This window comes from Carassius carassius, chromosome 37 (genome assembly GCF_963082965.1).
Source record: "Carassius carassius chromosome 37, fCarCar2.1, whole genome shotgun sequence".
Taxonomy (NCBI): Eukaryota; Metazoa; Chordata; class Actinopteri; order Cypriniformes; family Cyprinidae; genus Carassius; species Carassius carassius.
Window position 1 is genome coordinate 17,659,999 of NC_081791.1, and position 22,952 is coordinate 17,682,950.

The window sequence follows — 22,952 nt, forward strand, 5'->3', positions numbered from 1 at the left end:
CTTCCGACACTTCACTTTTACTCTGACTGTAGTCACGCAAACTAGGAATGAGTCAAATGGGTAAAGACAGAGGCGTCCAAATTCCTGTACTACGATCACACACAGACTCACTTAGATGCATGCTGTGGTTTTATGAACCGAGAATAGTTGTAATAATAACTTGGTATGCTGAAAAGAACAGAACAATGTGGGAAAACACAGACAACAAAGGCAACTCAGAACTTTACACAAGTCTTTAAAACATGAGAATGCGATTGAAGCTCTCTTTTGTCCAAAGCCATTATTAAGTAAACTAATAAAGTTCTCCATCAAAACAATTTTTATGTAAATGTAATGTAATGTAACAATGTAATGTACTAACCCAAACATAAACATATTTATTATTTTAGCCTATTTATAAAACATAGAACTTTTATTAACAAAACAAATAAAAATACACCATGCTATTGGGCAGGCTATGCCTAATATAAAATAGCATATAACTTACATAAAGTTTATATAGGTATACAAAACTGGAAACAGGCTAAGTATACATGTGTAATATATAACCAAATAAATAATTAGCAAAACGAATAAGAAAACTTAAGAGGCACGGCATACACCTTGATGTCAAATAAAATAAATAAATGACACACAGTTTAAATAAAGTAAAAATCAGCAAACAATGTGGGACCAATTAAATAAGAAACGAATGTTTCAAAATCACCTTAAATAAACGGCAAAAGTCAACAGGCTTTTCAAAATCCAAAATAATGCCAAACAGGCGCTTTTGCATTTTGTTTTAATTTCGTCTTGTCTGTCTCACCTCACTCTTCTTGTCAGTCAGCTCTCCTCAAATAATTCTGATCTGTGATGTGACTGTCGTTCAACACGCTGCATTGAGCAGCTGCGTTCAGTTTTTAATTGTAGTGTCTGTTCTTTTACTGAACTAAATTATATTTTTCTATATATGAATAAAAATACGGATTATTAACAACTAATTATTTGATTTAGGAACACCCACTCCTATAGGACTAAGACATTCATTTACCTCCGTTTTCTGACAGCTTTCCCCGATAGATCTTGTCTTCAACCACGTCGGTCCAGTAGAGGGCACTCTGGTTGAAGTGGAAGTCCAGGGCAATGGTGTTCCGCAGGCCAGGCACCAGCACGCTGAACTCGCCCTTGTACAAGTCAATCCGACGGATCTCATGCCGGTTGGAGAAAATGATGAAGGGCTTGAATGGATCTAAAGAACATGGACAAGTCACATAGGGCCAGCACACTGCTAATCCTTGATTTTGGTTTTACTCCAGAAAGTCACTAGACTTTAATATAACGTAATGTAATGTAATATAATATAATATATTATATAAAATTCTAGCAAAAACAACAATATTGTGGCATATTGTTACTTAGATATAAAAAAAATAAAAAATATTTTATATACAGTGTACTATACATCTCACCAAGAGGTGTAGTAAAACTGAAATATTCTAGGTATCTTAGGTATTCTAGGTCTTTTCCTCACCAGTGCTCTTGCAGCTCTCGCCGTCTGGCCCGAGCGCCCAGCCTTCATAGCAGGCACACTTAACAGTGGCCTTCTCCTGCATGCAGCGCTGGCTGCACTTGAGATGCTTGGCGCAGAAGCTCTGAATCTGGCAGGTCTTGTTGTCGGTACCCAGCTCCATGCCAACTGGGCAGGAGCACAGGATGCCCTCACCAGGAGCGATGGTACAGTTGTGGCTGCAGCCTCCATTATCCATCGTGCAAAGATCTAGAACGAAAATAGGTAAAAATAAAAATAAATTAAAAAAAGAAGCAAGTGGGATTAAAAGGGTGTTTATGAGTAAGTTACTGCAAGCCTATCAAAAGAAATAAGTAAACAAGAGTAGGAGGGAATGTGCATATTTCATTTGAATTCAAGCCTGAAATATTTTTGTGTAATGCTAATGGGAAACACAAGTTGAGTTGGCATGCTCTGCGCAAACTGAAAGATTTAAAGGAATAGTTCACGCATTAAATGAAACTTTTGTCATTATTTATTCACCCTGAAGGCATTCATCCATGGAGCACACAAGATCTACTGGCTGTCAAGCTCCACAAAAAGACCAAAATAAATCAAATCATACAGAAAATGTAGCCCATATGGCTTGTGGCATATATATTCTGAAGCTATATGACAAGTCACATGGACTACTTTTATTGGAGTTTGGCAGTTCATGGTCACTTATTTACTATAGACCGTCATTACATAAAAACAATTCACATCATCATTAAAAAGTTCAGGGCCATTAATTTGTGTTAATAATTTAATGTTTTAATGTCTTATGCTCACCAATTCTACATATCTGTGAATACAGTAAAAACAGTAACAGTAAACAGTGAAAAACTCTTTGTTATATTAATATTTTTTCAAATATAATTTTATTACTCCAGTAATTCTAATATGGCGATTTGCAGGTAAAGAAACTTTTCTTATAATTATGAATGCTAAATGTTTATTATGAAATAAACATGTCTAAAAAGACATGAGGTTGAGTAAAGCATGACAATATTAATTATCCCTTTAACTTGAGTGTATTTGTGTTTCAGTGCGTGTGCATTACTGCAAAGCTTCTCATCCGAGCCATCGGGGCAGTCGTCCTTGCCGTCGCACAGTTTCTCAGGAGGTAGGCAGATGGAGTCGTTGCTGGCACAAACATGGTGGGAGAGCTTGCACTCAAGAGCCTCGCAGTTTTCTTCATCCGAGTTATCCTCACAATCGCTGTCCCTGTCGCACACCCAGGCCTTACTGATACAGCGAGCTAAAATATACACACACAAAAAATAATAATAATTAGACCCACAATTCAGAATTTACTTGCAAATATGCTTCAATTTATAATTTTTAGTCAAATAAAAAAGATGTTTATAGCAGATGAGGAAAGACAATCTAATTTTATTGAATAAAAATGGGTATACATGTATGCAAGAAGTGTCATCAATATTGTTGATTTGTGTTCAAGCAGACTATAAATTTTAAATGCGCAAGTTGCTATTTTTTTATTTATTTTTTTAGACTTTTTACACAAGATTACACTTGCATAAAGATGCTGTTTAAGAGAATATACATTAAATAAAATGGTCAAAGTTTTGATTTTGGGCCTTTAAGAGTTGATATTTGATTTATGTCAACATTTATTTATGATTGTTGGCGAAACATGAGTGAGAACATTTAAGATGAACTAACCCGAGTCCTTGCAGGCAAACTTGACAGCAGGGTCGCACATATGTGTGACGCCCTCACAGTTCTTCTCATCACTGAGGTCCATGCAGTCTGTGTCTCCATCACAGCGCCATCGCATAGGAATACACAAACCGTCCATTCGGCACTGGAACTCATCCGTGTGGCAACCGCCGGGAGGCCGCGTGGCTGCAGACAAAAGCAAAAATGGGACAAGCAATTACAATGCAGCCGCGTGAACACTCATACAAAGGCATGGACACATATCTTATTATTTGATGGTAATGAGAGCTTGGCTTCCTGACGTCAAAAATCAGTTCCCAGGGATGGAGATTGTAACCAGTGTAAGGCACAACCACAATGAACTGATCCAAAGCAAACTTTCTCATGAACAGTGGTCCAGGGCTGGCACTGTGACAGCCATCATTAGGCATCAGAAATAAAGGCTTTCCCTCATGGCAAAGGTTAGTGTCTGGCAGAGTCTAGAGAGGGGGAAGCGGAAAACCAGAGCTCATCCGTAAACAGAGAGAAGTGTGTCCTAGAACAGGGATCTGCTGGGGTGAACTGACCCCAATGACATCATACTGCTCGAGCTGCATGTATTCCGTGTGTGTCTCTCTCTCTCTCTCTCTCTCTCTCATACACACACACACAAACAAACACACACACACACACACACACACACACACGTTTGTTTTTGTGAAAAGTGGAGACATCCCATAGCCGTAATGGTTTTTATACTGTATTGCCCTTTACCGACCCTACACCAAACCCTAACCCTCACAGGAAACTTTGTTCATATTTACTTTCTCAAAAAAACTCATTCTGTATTATTTATAAGCATTTTGAAAAATGGGGACATGGGTAATGTCCTCATAAGTCACCCTCTCCTTGTAATACCGGTGTCATACCCATGTCATTATACAAAGTTGTGTCCTGATATGTCACAAAAACAAGAGCACACACACACACACACACACAGTTGATATCAATACCAAAATCCGACTGAAATATTACAAACCTCTGCCAATTGTCCATATTTTAGCAAAATTGCATATGCTTCATAAACTACTTTATTTTTAAAATAAATAAATAACAAAAAAATAAACGAAGCCTTCAAATATTTTTAAATACTTTACATGTCTGACACTGGATTTTTCTTCCCTTTAATTTTCCATATAAAAAAAGTACAGAAAAGTTAATAGTAACATACTACTGTACTAATAAGCATTATATGTAGTAAAGGCAGAAAATAATAAATAAATCCCAACATTTATGGAAATACTTTTTTATACACTCCTCTATAAAAAACTAACAAATCTAAACTATTTAAATTGACTTGTTACCAAAGTACCATTACTTTTAACATTCCTACTTCAAACTTGTTCTTAATGACTTTATGAAACATCTCTCCTTCACAACTCATGCTAGCATGACCTCATTCAGATCTACATCTTTACACAGGCACAAACACATTGCCAGGCTCCCATGAGGCCCAGCACTCTCATTAGGCCTCTGGCTTGGTTCTGCTGCATTGATTCTGCGAGTCTATTAAGCACCAGCATGCCGTAGGGATTAGAGAAGAGAAGGACAGAGCCCAGACCCCGAAAACAGAACCTAACCCTCCATTCCTGTTCCACGCAGGGCCCGGCCAACCATTGAGCAATTCATAGCTATGAAACCACACGAATGGGGCTTATGGAGAAGGAAAGAGATAAGAACAAAAATGCACATGAGGATGCACCAGTGGCTCATGCGTCAAACGTCCCGGCACATCTGTGCTTGTGTAATCCCTCAAGACAGCAGCTCTCAGAGCAGTCATTAACACTGCTCTCCTCGCAGACATTCTGCAAGATTTTGTGGTTTACGTGTTTCACCACAGACCACAAAAAAAACAAGAAAAAGATGACATCCCAGTTTGTGAAATCGGGATTTACTCCTGTTAATGAAGAGCTCAGCTGCATTAGTCATTGTGGTTTTGCTTAAAATTTAGAGACACTTCAGAAGGCTCACACAACTAAAACAGCTTCAAAGAATAAACTGACAGTTTACAAAATACAAAGAGGGTAAAAAAACAAAAAGAAAGAAAAGACGACAACACTATATCATTTTGTCTTTTAAACAAATGATCAGTGAATGAAGGCACTTCATCTCGATAAAATATTAATCATCAACCTCAGGATGTCAAACTAAATATAAAAAGTTGTTTTCTATGAGGTTCACTAGTTATCAAAATTTGGGACATCAAACTACTTAAATAAAACAATTTTGTTATTTTCTAACAATTAAAATGTTCAAAAGTACATTTATTTCAACAATTTATAAAAATTTTAAACAAATAAAACAAACAAACAAAACTGTTATTTTCTAAAAAAATAAACAATCTATTTTTTTCCATGTTTGTTCATTTTGTTACTCTTAATTTAACTATTAATTTAAACAATTTATATAATTTAAAATAAAATAACAAAATAAATAAATACATAAAAAATAAATAACAAAATTAAACAAATCAAGTCTTCACATTTATTTATATAGTGCTTTAAACAAAATACATTGCGTCAAAGCAACTGAACAACATTCATTAGGAAACGAGTGTGTCAATAATGCAAAATGACAGTTAAAGGCAGTTCATCATTGAATTCAGTGATGTCATCTCTGTTCAGTTAAATAGTGTTTGTGCATTCATTTGCAATCACGTCAACGATATCGCTGTAAATGACGTGACCCCAACTAAGCAAGCCAGAGGCGACAGCGGCAAGGAACCGAAACTCCATCGGTGTTAAACAAATAACTGACTGAAGTAATTTTTCCCAAAAACTGAATTAAACTATATGTTTGGAGTAAGACCTCTTTTCTTTCATCGAATAATGCTTCTTTCCAAACTCACCTTGATTAGTACAGTTGGCATGAGTCTCGTCGCTGTAATCTCCACAGTCGTTGTCTCCATCACAGGTCCAGTACTCTGGAATACAGCGGCCGCTGCTGCATTTAAACTGCACACTGGAGCACGAGTGACTGCAGCCGGCTTCATCACTGTTATCCCCACAGTCGTTATCTGAAGACACACACACATGATGACACTTACTGGACACTTATGTCTATGTGACATTAGAAAATGGCAATATGGAATTAGAAACTCACCATTATCACAACGCCAGTTGACATTGATGCAGCGTCCATTGGCACAAGTGAACTGAGTGAGGGGGAAACAGGTGGGATATGCTGGAGAGAGAGAGAGACAAGAGAGAAGAGGAGATAAAGAAAAGGGTTCACAGCACGGCATGATGACATAAGAAAAGAGGCTCAAATTTAGATACCACAAGATGGTGGTTCATCTGAGCGATCGCCACAATCATCATCCAGGTCACAAGTCCAGGAGACAGGAATACAACGGCCACTGGCACATGGGTACTGATTTGAAGGACACGTGCGTGCTGGGAGAGAAAAGAAAACCTGGTCAAGTCCCAAAGCGCATAAAAGTGTTTGGACATTCATTGGGAGAAAAAGCTTTCAAATCCTATTGACATGCAATTAAGAAGTTCACAATACCCAAGCAGGTGCTGTTAGATTCGTCTTCATCATTCCCACAGTCATTGTCTCCGTCACAAAGCCAGCGCAGGGGGATACAACGGTTATTCTGGCACTTAAATCGGTCCGCAGGACAGGTGTGCTGGTCTGAAACAGGACAAATAGGACCATTTAAACGTGCACTCAGTGAGGATTTGTTTCTTTTGATGGCCGATATAACAGAATATAACTATAACTTTTATATATATATATATATATATATATATATATATATATATATATATATATATATATATATATATATATATATATATATATATATATATATATATATATATATATATATAAATATATATATACACACACACAAACACTTTTTTTGTGAAAGACATGAATACTTTTCATGAATACTTTTTTTTTTGCAAGAACAAATTAGCTGACCAGAAATTAGATTAAAGACATTTATATTACATTTTAATTTCTATTTTAAATAATTGCAATTCTTCTAAACTTGTATAAAAATATTACACCCCCCCCCCCAACATTTTTTTTTATTAAGCATCACAACTGTTTTCAACATTGATAATAGAAAGAAATGTTTTTGAGCACTGGTATTGTGATTTGCATATCTGAAAATATGAGACAAAAGGACACTAACGGCACAATTCGGGGGCCTCATCGCTGTTGTCCAGACAGTCATTGTCCCCGTCACACTTCCAGCGGTCTTGAATACAGCGATTATTCTTACAGGCAAATTCTCCAGGTTGGCACTGAGGAGGAGGCACGTAGGAAGGGTTTGCTGGTGAGAAAAAAATAAATAAAATTTATTCCAAATCCGAAATGGGCCTTTTTACAAGCCTCTGAGGTTATTGACAACTAAATGTACAATTCAGGCCATTTAAAGCCCAGAATATCCACCTTTACAGGTCTTGTTGTCAGTATCTAGTATCTGGTCATCGGCACAGGCGCAGGAGCGTCCAGTGGGCGTCAGCAGACACAGACTGCTGCAGCCACCATTATTGGCACGGCACACGTTGGAGCCTGTGACTGCACAGCAACAACACAACACCCTTAGCAGATCCCAATAAAACCACTGAAACTCTGATCTCATTAGTTTGTTAGCTCTCTAACACTATAAATAATGTGGCTGTTGAGACATGCTAACATACAAAACAATTATGTCTTTGTTTGATCAGTCAGCTCATGCTTTACATATGACTCATAAATGATTCATTTCCAAAAAGAAATACTCAGGGTGTTCGGTACTTTGCTGTTGTTGTGCATCATAGGTGCGAATCTCATAGATTGGTGGTCGTTCACTGCGTAGCAACGTGGCCTTCTTGGTGTTTTGGTCCAGTTGGTAGATTCCTCCACTGCGGTACTCATTCCAGAACAGGAAGTTCTTATAGTGACACAGGCCAAAGGGATGGTTCAGCTCCTGTCCTTCATATACCGTCTGGATGAACAGAAAAGGGTTTTTAATATAAATTCAAATACAAAAGTTGGAATATCATAATTATGTGGAACATCAGTTGCATCCAATCATTTTGTCAGAGCAACATTGTAGTCTACTTGATCATTATATTCTATTGTAATTGTACAATAATCTCATATTTTGTAGATGCAACTAAGCCAGTGTTGAGCCAGTGTACCAAAAAACATTATATATGAGTGTGTGTGTGTGTGTGTGTGTGTGTATTTGTGTGGTGTCTGACACACGTCCAACTCAAAAACCTTGGGCTAAAAATTTTTTTATAATTTCCCACTCGCAATTTGGCATTCAACCTTTCCAACATGACTTCAAAGCAGTATTTTCATGTTATAGTAGAACTATTAAATAGCTGATATAAATTTTATATATAGATAAGCTAAACAAAAACTAATGAAATAAAATGAATAATGCATGCCTAATCAACAAACGGACACATTTTCATGTTTAGTTTTTAACTTTAAATAAAATTTCCCTATAATTCAATGTTCTCTATAATAATTGTATATTGAATAAACAACATTTTTTAATTCATAGATAATAACAAGTGAGAAATTACTGATATTTTGACCAGTAAATTAGGAAATGTCCCTGTTTTTCATTTCCGAAATTTGGTCATCATAGTATAATGGCATATTAAGTATCTCTAGCTGTAATGAATTACAACCTTTGTAATCTTCGGCAAGAAGGAGGCGGGAACCGGCGGACAATCAACATGAAACTTTAATAACAAAATAAACACAAAACAGCGCACCAGCTCCTCACGGACGACTGGTGCGCGCAAATAAAAACCAAAACACAACTAAAAGCCCAGGCCTGGTCCTCTCTCGTCCTTCACTGTCGTCGCTCCAGTTTTATATCCTTCCATCTCCTCTGTGGGACTCAAGACCGGTGGTGGGTCGCAGGTGTAGCGGATTTCCCAATCACTCCACCGGCCTCACTCGTGTTCCCACATCCCTCGGCCCCGCCCCACTCGTCACACTAGCTAAGATACAAACTTGAGCTTCCTTGAGTTTCCTCACCCTGCGTTCTGTGGTGTTGAGAAGCACCATCTCGATGCGGTCGTAGTACGCATCCACCCAGTACAAGATGCCCTGCTGGATGTCCAGGCTGAGGCCATTGGGCCAGAGCACAGTTTTAGAAGTAAGCAGGATACCAGCATTTGAACCGTCCATCCAGGCCTTCTTTATACTGCCCCGATTGGTTTCTTTAGGCTCCTCCTCCCAGTCACTCCAGTACATCATTCTGCAAACAGCACAGATTTATGCATTCATTCAAATATATATATATATATATATATATATATATATATATATATATATATATATATATATATATATATATGTATATATATATATATATATATATATATGGTCGCTTAAACCTATTCTGAATTATAAGTCTATTGTGACTTAAAATATATAAAATCTCTAACATTTCCTAACATTATAGTCGATAGTTTGCCAGTGTCTTAAAATTTTGCAATCAAGCGAAAATAATTGATTTACCCATGAGAAGGGTCTACTACAATGGCTCTAGGATGGGTCATCTTTCCCTCGATAAGCGTTTTGCGGGTCTGAGAGGCTTTCTCCAGTTTGGCCACACTGATGGTCTTTTTGGGTCCATCATCAGTCCAATACAGGTTTTGCCCCATCCAGTCCACAGCAATACCTTCTACTGTGTGAATACCTGTGGAATATAGACAAAATGCATGGGATGAAGAAGAGTGAGAGAGAGATACAGGAGTTGTATTATATACAATTTGTTGTATTATATATGTATTAGCATTTGATTGGTCAGAAGATTTGATGAGAAGATATAATTGATATATAATTGAGCTGTTTTTGGCGGAAGTGAATGCTTATATCTTCTAAATGTGAATTTTGTTACTGTTTTGGAGCACACTGCCTTGTATATAACCTTAAGACTAACATATTGGTACGAACACCCAAAAAACTTTTGATTTCATGGGGATTTTAAATTTGAGCAACTACAAAAACAAAACAAATAATGACCTGGTAGACACATTAATATTTCAAATAACTTTAATTTTAAATATTTATTAACATTAAATATTACTTCGACGTGACCTCAGAGAACACTCTGCCACTCACTCTCCAAGGCCATGGTCTCCATCTCAGCCAATTCATTCACCCATACATTCGATGTGTAATATGGAGGAACAAGCCTCTACCTCAACATCATAACATCTTCAAGAGATCAAAGAGATCCACGCTGCGAAGGGGATAAGTTAGTGAAATGTAGTGAGGATAAGTTATGCACAGAACGTCGACGTGACAGATAAGATCAACCATGAGCTTCAGAAGATGTAAGCCAGCTCCAAGACATCCAGATCACCATCGCCACCACCAGGGCATACAGAAACATCCAAGAGGGTCGAGCATGCTGCTTCGTTTCTGAGAGCATGCAGTAGTCATCAGCAGCGACTTAAAGGTCCGTCTCCTGACAGAACACCAAGTATTCTTGCGATTCCTGTGGCGAAACCTGAAAACAACAAGCCCACCTGATGTCTACCAGTGGTCAGTATTACCCTATGGTACCACTTGCAGCCCATGCTGTGCAACTTTTGCTCTCCAGAAACATGTTGCCTATCACAGCCAACCTGACAGTGAGGTACATGCATCAATAGAGCACTGCTTTTATGTAGATAATTGGCTTCAAAGTATTCCCTCTCTTGATACTGCCAGGCATCTAGATGATGACATGCGATCTGCTAGCCCAGAGTGGATTTGAACTGTGTCAGTGGGGCAGCAACACTCCCTAAATCCTGCAACATCTTCCGCAGCAAATCAGGTCAGAGAACTGTGAGCTTTGGTTTCGGACAGGGCAGACCTTCAGTAACGCACACTAGGACTTAGGTGGCAGTGCACATCCGACCCACTTGGATACAAACATGGTCATGTCATAAAAGCTGAGCCAAGTATGCAACACATTTATCGCATCCTTTCGAGTCAATACGATCCCTTGGGATTCATCACCCCATTTACAACCTGAGCAAAGATCATAGTACAAAGGCTCTGGGACAAAAAAAAACAGAATGAGATGACCCTAAATTGCCCACTGACCTCGGAAACGCATGTCTAACTTGGGAAGACAAGCTTCCACAAATCCCAAATGTCACACTTCCCAAATGCTACACTACCAAGGTAGATCCCTTGACCAGTTCAGGAATTGTGCACATATTTTGTGATACCTCAGAACTGCCCACCCTTCAAGAACAATATACATCCAGATTGAGGAAAAGGGCTCAGAAAATCACTCTGCATCCCTCACATCCAAGTTATCCCCTTTTTGAACTTCTGCCATCTGGCCGGCGCTTCAGAGCCGCAAATACCAGGACAGCCAGGCACAAGAACAGTTTCTTCTCCCAGGCAATCTACCTCATGAGCAGTTAAATGTTCCACACATATGCAATAAAAATGTGCAATAACCTTATATTTATTTGTTACCATCTCCATCCTAGTACATCCCTGCATCTCACTCGACACAACTGCACTTATGCACAACTGTTCATAAATTGCATTTATTTTGCAATATTTGTCTGTTTGTATTTACATGGGGTTTTTTTTTGGGGGGGGGGGGGGTCTGTGTGTTGTTGTCGTCTCTGTGTACTGGAGGCTTATGTCACTAAAACAAATTCCTTGTATGCCTACTTGGCAATAAAGCTCTTACTGATTCCTATTCTGATTCCTTCTATCTCAAGCAGACACAGACTTCTTCCTCATGTCTCTATGCAAATTAATCACCCGTAAGGGGAAAACATCACAAGTTGCTCAGTGATCAGGGCACCAATTTCAAAGGCGGAGACCATGAGCTGAAGAAAGCCTTCAACAATATTCAACCACAGTTGCAAACAGAGCTTGCCAAGCAACAGATCCACTTTCAATACAATCAACCAAACTCCCCACACTTTGGTGGATCCTGGGAGAGAGAGATTAGATCTGTTAAAGCTGCACTGTACACAACCATTGGTGCACAAACTGCTCAGGACTGTGCTAATTGAAATAAAGGGAGTTCTAAATACAAAGCCACTGTGATATGTATCCTCTGGTGCTGGTGATCCAGACCCAGTAACGCCTAATTCACTCTTGATGGAAAGGCTAGATTCTGCTCAGGTGGATCTACCCTGGATCTGAACTGGTCAGCCACAAACACAGCCAAATACTGGCAGACCAGTTCTGGAACTGTTATCTGCGTAACTACCTGCCTGAACTCCAATCTTGCCAGAAGAGGCAACAAGAGAAAAATAACAGTTGGGATGGTAGTAGTGATTCTCTGATCCACAATTCCCCTGAGCACTCTGGCCCATTGGAAAGGTGAAAGCTGTCATACCTGGAGCTGATGGTAAAGTCGGAGATGCAGAGGTTCAGGTTCAAGACAGAACCTACATCAGGCCCGATGTCAGACTGATTAAGCTACCTTCACTCTGTGAATGACTGAGAGTGCTATCCAAACATGCAAATCTGCAAGCACATTTTGTGGAGGCTGTACTATATTGAGGGCCACTTTTGAATGTTCATGCAGTTATTTGTGTAATAGTTTTATTCATTGTGAGATTATTAGTCTGGCAGTTAGTCAGTAAACTATAATTAGGACCTAGACCGTGCTAGATACATGAATGCTGGCGCAGTTTAGAAAAGGTGTAAGCGCTGTTATTATTATAATAAGTGCAAGATTGATGGACCTAATGGTGACAACAACGTCATTTCCTCCACGATGCTTTGATGAGTAATCGCAAGTGTGCGTGCATCAAAGGGCAAGTTAATTTCTTTATACTGTATATTTACACTGCTACCGTTAATTTATGCTTAAAGACCTGCTTACCGCATACACTGTAACACATCTCTGTGTGTCACTGACATACAAATGTCAACTGTTGTTTATTTGCATATTGATGTTCTTTAATGTAAACATACTTTATTATTGGCGTTTCTATTTCTAGAACCACACTCAAGTAAACTGTTCAAATTCTGAAACTACAGTCGTGGCCAAAAGTTTTGAGAATTACAAATATTAGTTTTCAAAAAGTTTGCTGCGAAACTGTAACTTTGTAACCTTGTAAACTTTGTTTCAGTTGTTTCTGTGATGTACTGAAATATAATTACAAGCACTTCATACGTTTCAAAGGCTTTTATCGACAATTACATGACATTTATGCAAAGAGTCAGTATTTGCAGTGTTGGCCCTTCTTTTTCAGGACCTCTGCAATTCGACTGGGCATGCTCTCAATCAACTTCTGGGCCAAATCCTGACTGATAGCAGCCCATTCTTTCATAATCACTTCTTGGAGTTTGTCAGAATTAGTGGGTTTTTGTTTGTCCACCCGCTCTTGAGGATTGACCACAAGTTCTCAATGGGATTAAGATCTGGGAAGTTTCCAGGCCATGGACCCAAAATTTCAACATTCTGGTCCCAGACCCACTTAGTTATAACTTTTGCCTTATGGCACGGTGCTCCATCGTGCTGGAAAATGCATGTTCTTCACCAAACCGTTGTTGGATTGTTGGAAGAAGTTGCTGTTGGAGGGTGTTTTGGTACCATTCTTTATTCATGGCTGTGTTTTTGGGCAGAATTGTGAGTGAGCCCACTCCCTTGGATGAGAAGCAACCCCACACATGAATGGTGTCAGGATGCTTTACTGTTGGCATGACACAGGACTGATGATAGCGCTCCCCTTTTCTTCTCCGGACAAGCCTTTTTCCAGATGCCCCAAACAATCGGAAAGGGGCTTCATCGGAGAATATGACTTTGCCCCAGTCCTCAGCAGTCCATTCACTATACTTTCTGCAGAAGATTAATCTGTCCCTGATGTTTTTTTTTTGGAGAGAAGTGGCTTCTTTGCTGCCCTTCTTGACACCAGGCCATCTTCCAAAAGTCTTGGCCTCACTGTGCGTGCAGATGCGCTCACACCTGCCTGCTGCCATTCCTGAGCAAGCTCTGCACTGGTGGCACTCCGATTCCGCAGCTGAATCCTCTTTAGGAGACGATCCTGGCGCTTGCTGGACTTTCTTGGACGCCCTGAAGCCTTCTTTACAAGAATTGAACCTCTTTCCTTGAAGTTCTTGATGATCCTATAAATTGTTGATTTAGGTGCAATCTTAGTAATCACAATATCCTTGCCTGTGAAGCCATTTTTATGCAACGCAATGATGGCTGCACGCGCTTCTTTGCAGGTCACCATGGTTAACAATGGAAGAACAATGATTTCAAGCATGACCCTCCTTTTAACATGTCAAGTCTGCTATTCTAACCCAATCAGCCTGACATAATGATCTCCAGCCTTGTGCTCGTCAACATTCTCACCTGAGTTAACAAGACGATTACTGAAATGATCTCAGCAGGTCCTTTAATGACAGCAATGAAATGCAGTGGAAAGGTTTTTTTGGGATTAAGTTAATTTTCATGGCAAAGAAGGACTATGCAATTCATCTGATCACTCTTCATAAGATTCTGGAGTATATGCAAATTGCTATTATAAAAACTTAAGCAGCAACTTTTCCAATTTCCAATATTTATGTAATTCTCAAAACTTTTGGCCACGACTGTAGTGGTCTGTGAGACGTGTGTGCTGCTAACTTCTCTAACTGACACAACTTTATTGTTCTGACCGGACATTTTTTGGTGGTTGCCAACGGGTATTAATTAGCACCTAAGAGCTTAACAATTCTTTACAGGAGTTGTCCATCTAATTCATCCACCTTCAATGCCACTCCAACAAAAACCATCCCAGCATCATTCTGCACTCACCATCCTTCACTATGATGTCTCTCTCAGTGCCATCAATCTTCTGGCGGCCGATGATGTAGCTGGTGGCATCAGCAAAATAGATGAATTCGGTCTCAGCGTGGAAGTCCAGGGCTCTTGGGTTATTCAGGTTCTCAATGGGGATGATGTGCTCGTCATACACCCTGGCATGCATGTCCATACCACGGATGACACCAGGCCGGCCTTTACCGTACACCAGAAAGAGCTCATGCTCTGGTTCTGAGGGGAAAAAACGGGATTTATTATATGCAAGAAAACCCTATAATGGGGAATGCTGTTGTGGAACACTGTTTGAAACTGGTTTTAACAGGCTGGATTGAGATTTTACTCACTCTTGCAGGACTTTCCGTCACTGCCCAGGCTAAAACCAGAACGGCAGCGGCAGGTTCGGCTCTTGTGACTGTTACCCAGCAGGCAGATATCGGAGCAGCCGCCTGGCTTCCCAAACTGATCTGGAGCACATGCGTGACTGCGGACTGTAAGGACAAACACAAAAGCCTAATTTAAACATAAGGGACCAGTTGGGCAACCACAATGAATAGTACTGAGTCATACCGCCTTACAATTAAAATGCTCGAACACCTGCTGAACTTTACATTTAGGAACATTTTAAAACTAACTGCCCACAGTCGTACCAGCAGGTTGACGTCTCTGGTGGTAAACGTGAAGGGCACCACCCTTGTCTACGCGTGTCACAACCTGGAAGTCAGAACTGTTGAATCGGTTGACTCTGATCACACTGGTTTTGGGCTGCATGTTTGCGTTGTCAGAGTTGGTGGCATACAGATAGTTTTCAAACACAGTTAGACCATAGAGATGTTCAATCTGCCAAAACAAAGAAAGAGAGCATAAAAAAAGAACCACTGTGAATAAAGTGTGAGAGTATACACTGTTTGCCATCTGGTGTTAAAATTGATAAATCAATATATCAGCCAGAATGATCACCTATACTAGTGGTTCTCAATCACTTTGCCTCAAAGGCCTCACTTTGTCCACATCAAGGATCCGTGTTTATTTTACAGTACGTGTACTTACATGTACTTATAGTGTACTTATAGTGTACTTATAGTGTACTTATCTAAGAAAGTTCTGGTAATACAAGGTAACTGCATGGGTTAGGGGTAGGTTTAGGGTAAGTACATAGTTATTACATAGTTATTGTAATTACTATAATAAGTAGTCTTTGTAAGTCTTTGTGGAGTAATAATTCCCCAAGGACTTAAACCAGCACAATTTAATACAGTATGTTTAAGAGAGACTAGACTCTGGCATGATCCCAGCAATAATTTAAAATACAGATGTGACTTTTAAGGCCCCTATGGAAGGTTGCCGGTTGAGAACCAATGACACCTACTATTTTCTGTAAATAAAACAATAATAAAAATAAAAATAAACAGGAAAAAAACACTTAAAAATATATTCTTTTAAATGCTACAAGTGATTTTAGGCATCACAAGAATTTACATGTACAGTCTGAGATAATTTTGATTTGTTATTAAATTATAATTTTTAAAGAATAACTTAGCTGATGTAGTGTTACATAACCCTATGCAAAAGTATTGCAACATCAGATATTCATTTCCAGTAGGACTATGTTATAATCTACAGTGCAAGTTTGAACAATCCATTGTTTATTTTTGCAATACGCTGAATGTAAACTTAAGGATTGAATGTTTTTAAGCAAAAAAAAAAAAAAAAGACTGACACTGTTGACTTGCACAATGCTCAGTTTGCACTGCTGCAGCAGGTTTTGGATGAGCTAATGCTGATCTTTCAGTCCTGCTGATCATGTGATGTTTTCAGTTCCAAAAATTAACGAGAGATGACGTCAATGCAAGTGACATCCTAAGAACGAGTTCATGGCTCCAAACAAACAAATCTCTAACAACGTGTACGTGTTTGGCATCCACAAATGTGCATGTGACACTTCACACGTACCAGCAATCCCTGAATGATGGTGTGCCGGTTCTTGCCTTCGTAGTCCACCACCTCAATGTAATCCAGGTAAGCATCAGCCCAGTACACCAGCTTGCTGACCAGGTCCAGAGTGATGCCATGAGGGAAGACAATTTTACTGTCTACCAGTTTGGTGCGGTTCTGGCCATCCATATCACAGCGCTCTACCTTCGGGATTTGGCCGTAGTCTGTGAAGAACACTTTCCTGGAAAAAAAAAAAAAAATTATGAATTACGTATTTAGTAATTATGTTTAGTAACACTTGTAGGGACCGATGCTGTGGTATGATGCAAAATCATGACATGACTTTGAAGTCAGTCACAAAAAGGCATGGTTTAGATACATCTGAAGAGAACTAAAAATGGCATGAAGGACATTACTGGATATTGTTTGTCCAGACAAGAATTATGGAATAATGGTCTTGGGGTCTCACCCCATGGCTGGGTCCAGTGCGATTCCTTTTGGGTTATAGAGCTCCAGGTCCAGCAGGATGACACAGGTTAAGCCATCTTTACTGCACACAAAAATGCGGTCGTCCACATCATCCACAAAGTAGAAGTTTCCTGTCAGCCAGTCAATAGCCATCTGCTCCACATCTGAGTTTGTGAGAAGGAAAAAAAACAGAAAGACAGTGAGGAGGAATACTGGGGGGTGGGGGTAGGTGAAAGCTGTTTTCAGAGTTTGCTTTATTTTTAGTCAGTCATAACTGCAGCTTCTGTCTGACTCAGCAGGAAGATGCTGCACCGCAAAACTTGGGAGGACTGGAAAAGAGGAATCTGAAAACAAGAGCTACAAAAAGGCTATAAGAGCTACAATGTGATTGTATCTGTCAATGTACTTGAACATAGCCCCATTATCAGGCTACTATCAAAGGAGAACCAAGAAAACAAGACAATAGTTAGAAACCTTAACAGTGAAAAACCAACCACACTGCTGTCATTAATGTGCATTGAAACCTCACTGGTACAAGATTCTGCTATTCATAGTTTAGCTTTAATAGTCTTCAAAAAAAAGTTTGCGCATCTGAATATACAAGGACACAAAGTAATCTCTAGAACAGCTCTGAGTCACTTCATGAGCATTTTACCATTTCTTTTGAGAAAAACTATCGTCATAAAGGTCTTCATTAAAACCAGTCAAAATAAAGGTTTGGTTTAACTTGAAGAAACTGTGACAGAAATATATTAATTAACGTAATGTACTACTACTACTACTAATGAAATTATCATTAAAACAGTTTTTAAAGGAAGATTTACCAGAATTTATTTAACAGGAAAATGTAAATACTCAACGCAGTATTTCTCAATAAATAAATTAAGTAAAATACTTTATGAAAATGTATTAATTAGAGATGCTTTTGATTATAACAATTTAATTAAACCATTGAAATGGAACCCAGAAAATTAATTTTAAAACACAGAATTTGAGAAAAAAAGTTTCATGATTTATTAATATATAAAGATGTTTTTGATTATTTTTTTATTTATTAAACCACTAAAATAGCTAAATGTAAAGGGGGAAAAAATCCAGAAAAAAAAACCACACGGAATTTGAAAAATAATCTCAATGTAAAATACCTCTTTTCTATTTTATTATATTTTAAAATGTAATTTGTTTTCTGTTATGAAAATGCTGAATTTTCAGCATGATCCTTTAAAATTTATAATATATTATTTTAATATGCTGATTTGATAAATTTAGTCACTTTTGATCAATTCCATGCATCCTTGCTGAATAAAGGTATTTCTTGAAAAAAAAGAATGGTATTGTATAACTAGATCAAACCTAAATTTTACAAAGTAGAACTGTATAAATGATCTGACAGTACAAGCAATCTTCATAAAGTGCCCCACACAAAAAAAACTCATGCAGTAGACATTTATCTAAATCAAATCACCTGATAATCCATTCTGACATAAAATGTCAAACTGAATAAAATGCAAATTACATAAGAACTACTACACGAATGATTTACGCAGAAACTCTACTTGTGTTTTATGAATATGGCCCAATGGGTTTTATGCATGTCTCGGCACATGTATACATATGTGTGTGTGCGTACCAGCCCAACCATGACTCACAGTCACAAGATGATTTTTCACTCAGAGATTGTTTCTTCCACTTTATGCATCAACACAAATAAAAATCTGAAAGCAGAAACTCTACAAACACTATGGTAAAAAAAACTCATGCCGACATGCGACATGCCTCAACCGTCTCCACACATTCTCCATTGCCACACCTTTTCCCTCCACAGGGAGGCTGGACTTGGCCATACAAATATCCTCAATTCTGGGAAAAGAGTTTGAAATGTTAATTCAGTGAATACTAAGTTTCTCTTTCTCTTATATAACAATAAGACTCTTTCTGTGCGGGCCATGCAGGACTCCAGCTGTGCAGGCCGGTCTGCGGTGCCTCCCATGATGCTTGGTGTTGCAACAGCTGCCACCGTACTCCCTGTTACTGATTTGGGCGAGGGTTTCTGCAGGCATCCACTAATGATCCTTAGACACAGGAATATATCCTCGTTGTGCAACCCAGTGCAATGAGGTTGTGCAAACCAGACACAAACTGTTCTCACACATTTCTACAAAGTCCGGTAAACAGAAGCCCTGCCGGGAAATGTAAAACTACCTCCAGGCCAAATTAACCCCTTCCCCTCCACATCCCTCAGCATGCAAAACAAACATCTAAAGAACATGTTGCGCAAAATTGTAAAAGACATGTTGTTCCAGAAGACATTTCATCTTGATATTCTCATCCAGTACTCCAGTTTCTGCTAAAATGAACAAAGTAACTCTTCACTCTTTCTTCACCCCCTCCTTTCTTCAGAGGAAAAGTATGAAACAATACATGGTAAGAACATCTGTAACTAATCATTTGTAACTACATCTCAGTACAGGCGAAAGGTACCACATATGGTTATGAACCGGGATTTGTTGTGGAAAATATGGCAGGAATGCAGATGATTTTAAAAGAAGTAACACAAGGGAAAAGGTGAAAGGAAGTAAAGACTGCTTAGATTTCAAATTACTCACAAGATCTAAATGACTGTAAACAGAAACTGATATTGGCATGAGATTAGGAATATATCAAGTTTAACTATGGCAGATAAAACAAGGTTACAGCTACCAGTAAAGTGAAGCTTAACTATATCAGTGACAAACACGAGAGATTTAAGAAGGGTGAGGAGAACAAAGAGCTGAGGGTCTTTGAGGGCTGGGGGGATTATTATGAATGGACAACTCTTTCAGGAGGATGAGTAACTAATGACAGTTTTTTCATTTTTGGGTGAACTATCCCTGTAATATGATATGGTCATAAAAACGTATATTTAAAAATGGTCAGTGGAAATCCTATAAATCAGCAAGACCATTATATCGGCAAATATTTGGTGGTAAATCGAATTGGTCTCTATGTCAAATTTACATAAAAATTGTGTAAGCAGGTCTTCAATAGAGGAAATATAGTTCCCAGTATACAAAGACAGTGTTCACTTAATGTTTAGTCATATTTCTAACAATTTCATTATTATAGAACCAAGATGTTCTCATCTAAACCATAAAGCTTATTTTATATACCGTATTTTCTGGACTATAAGTCACACTTTTTTCATAGTTTGGCGCCCTCTCGCGGCTGTAGACGGTAATGTTTTCTCTTGGTTCTTGGTTCTAAATAAATGTGACTTATAGTCCAGCGTGACTTATATATGTTTTTTTCCTCGTCATGATGTATTTTTGGACTGATGCGACTTAGGTGCGACTTATAGCCCGTAAAATATGGTGTTTGTGTGTGTGTGTGTGTGTGTGATTATATATATATAATAATTATATATATATATATATATATATATATATATATATATATATATATATATATAATAATTATATATATATATATATATATATATATATATATATATATATATATATATATATATAATAATTATATATATATATATATATATATATATATATATATATATATATATAATTTATTCATATATTTTTTAATCAAATTAATTATATTTCTACATTTTCAATAAAAAAATTCTGTAAATATTTAGTAAATATTATGTAAAATATATTTGTAATTGCAGAATGTATTATTTACTTATTATTTATAATGTGTGTTCCAATGGCTTTATATCGGCCATCAGCCACCCTGCTATTAGTCTCGCGTAGCCAGACCTTCAGACTGACGGCTGTAGGTCTGGAATCTATGGCAGCTTTCATTGGCCAAGGCCCGCCCATGAGGACGTTTGATCGACATGTCAAACAACCAATCACAGATCGTTTTGTTCAGCGTCACGTTTCGGGGCACGGAAAGGTCACCACAATAACAGACTGGTGTATAAATTTCTCTGACGTATTTTAAAGATTCTATGCCAGAAACGTTAAATATTTTACATATTTTTGAATATTCAGTGTTTAGTTGATCCTGATAAGCACTCGCACTCACAGCTGTAAACTCGACGGCTTTCTTCTTTCATGAGGGGGTTTGGCACCATAGCATTTTTGTTCCCAGGCAGAACGTTAAAAAACGTGACTGGAAATCCTGTATAATTCAACCAATCCAATGACGACTTCGACACTCCTGAAGTGTTTCCACTTTTGTGTCCCATATGCATCAGACATTTAGCCAACGGTCCGTGGGCATGACGTCTGAGGCTGAGACCACCCTGCTATTGACATTGGCCAAAAAAAACAACAACATGGGTGAACCAATAATAATATACCAAATGAATTTCGATAATATACAGACCAAACAAATGAATAGACATGCAGAAGCAAAACAAACACTAACAAATGTATCTAGAAAGAAATGTACTGACGTACGGACAAGCAAACAAATGTACAAATTAAACTAAAATGTTTTACACAAACAATAAATAACTGAATCAAACGACTAAAACAAACAAACAAAAAAAACACTTACATTTAGAAAACTTACAAGCTACAAATACATTTAGAACTGTACAAGCTAAAGAAACATGTATAGCAATGACTGACAAATAAACAAGTGGATGGGAAAAAATAATGTGCAACAAACACACAGACACTCAGTTAGACTTTGTATGACAAGCAATGACTGAACACAGTGACACTGTAAGCATCCTTTTGTGCTTCCATCAATCCTTAATAGTTTTTCTAGAATGAATTTAAGCGAGAAAAAAAAAAATGCAATTTCTAAAGTGCAGCAAATCTCATTGAAAGCAAGCAAAAACACCAGAACTATATACAGGAAGACACATCAGTCACACTCCATGACTGACTGATGACACCAGCAGAACCTAGAGCTCAGATACATCGGGACTAGATGTGGGCCATTCTTAAATCAGCAGGACAGCTATTGCACAACCAGCACCATGGACGTCCTGAGCCAATGAAGTGTCGTGACACCCTCAAGCATGACTAAGAGAGAACTGATATGCACTACCCAAGTTCATCAGCCACAGTGGGGACGCCCACTCACCCACTGCCCCTCCCTCACACACTGACGATGAGTTTGTGTGTGCATCCTGCTCTGTTTTAAGGCTTTTTACGGGGGAGAGCGGTCATGGGGCACATCTGGAGTGCTCATCTGCCCGGCATGCAACAGTTATAAATCACTCTCCCCTGTGAGAAACTGGGCCATATAAGTCAATGCAGCACCATTACCGCATAGCACCCCCAGCATCAGATAAACCGAATGTCTGCAGCATATAGGCTCATTAAAAAGACTCATCCATCCACTGTCCTACCATTCCTCAAAAACGACCACACAGAGTCATTAGGGAAGTGGATTTAATAACAGTTGTCCTATACACACTGAAGAGCAGAGGCTGTTGATTTATAGGTCCAGTTAGAGGGGGATCAGAACTTTGATAACATATAATTATCTCAGCCCTGGTGGCGTAGGACCTCTGGACACTGTGTAATTGAACAACGATGCTCTGATTTATGACCTCTTTGAGGAAGTTTTGCGGCTGGTTTTGTAAAAGGC

The 22,952-nt window shown here is 38.4% G+C and overlaps 1 protein-coding gene across 2 annotated transcripts in view; it reads right to left on the bottom strand.

Moving 5' to 3' along the window:
• The window catches only part of lrp1ab (low density lipoprotein receptor-related protein 1Ab), a 116,446-nt gene that overhangs the window by 40,463 nt on the left and 53,031 nt on the right, over positions 1 to 22,952 (bottom strand). For both annotated transcript variants that reach the window (XM_059527900.1, XM_059527901.1), the window contains exons 7-24: positions 17,401 to 17,563; positions 16,950 to 17,172; positions 15,647 to 15,836; positions 15,344 to 15,487; positions 14,994 to 15,230; positions 9,734 to 9,914; positions 9,248 to 9,470; positions 8,003 to 8,192; positions 7,655 to 7,783; positions 7,395 to 7,535; positions 6,758 to 6,883; positions 6,526 to 6,642; positions 6,350 to 6,430; positions 6,096 to 6,263; positions 3,212 to 3,394; positions 2,589 to 2,786; positions 1,511 to 1,756; positions 1,031 to 1,228 (exon numbers count right to left, since the gene is read on the bottom strand). In XM_059527900.1, coding sequence (XP_059383883.1) covers positions 1,031 to 1,228; positions 1,511 to 1,756; positions 2,589 to 2,786; positions 3,212 to 3,394; positions 6,096 to 6,263; positions 6,350 to 6,430; positions 6,526 to 6,642; positions 6,758 to 6,883; positions 7,395 to 7,535; positions 7,655 to 7,783; positions 8,003 to 8,192; positions 9,248 to 9,470; positions 9,734 to 9,914; positions 14,994 to 15,230; positions 15,344 to 15,487; positions 15,647 to 15,836; positions 16,950 to 17,172; positions 17,401 to 17,563 — 3,138 coding nt within the window. The remainder of the gene's footprint in view (positions 1 to 1,030; positions 1,229 to 1,510; positions 1,757 to 2,588; positions 2,787 to 3,211; positions 3,395 to 6,095; positions 6,264 to 6,349; positions 6,431 to 6,525; positions 6,643 to 6,757; positions 6,884 to 7,394; positions 7,536 to 7,654; positions 7,784 to 8,002; positions 8,193 to 9,247; positions 9,471 to 9,733; positions 9,915 to 14,993; positions 15,231 to 15,343; positions 15,488 to 15,646; positions 15,837 to 16,949; positions 17,173 to 17,400; positions 17,564 to 22,952) is intronic.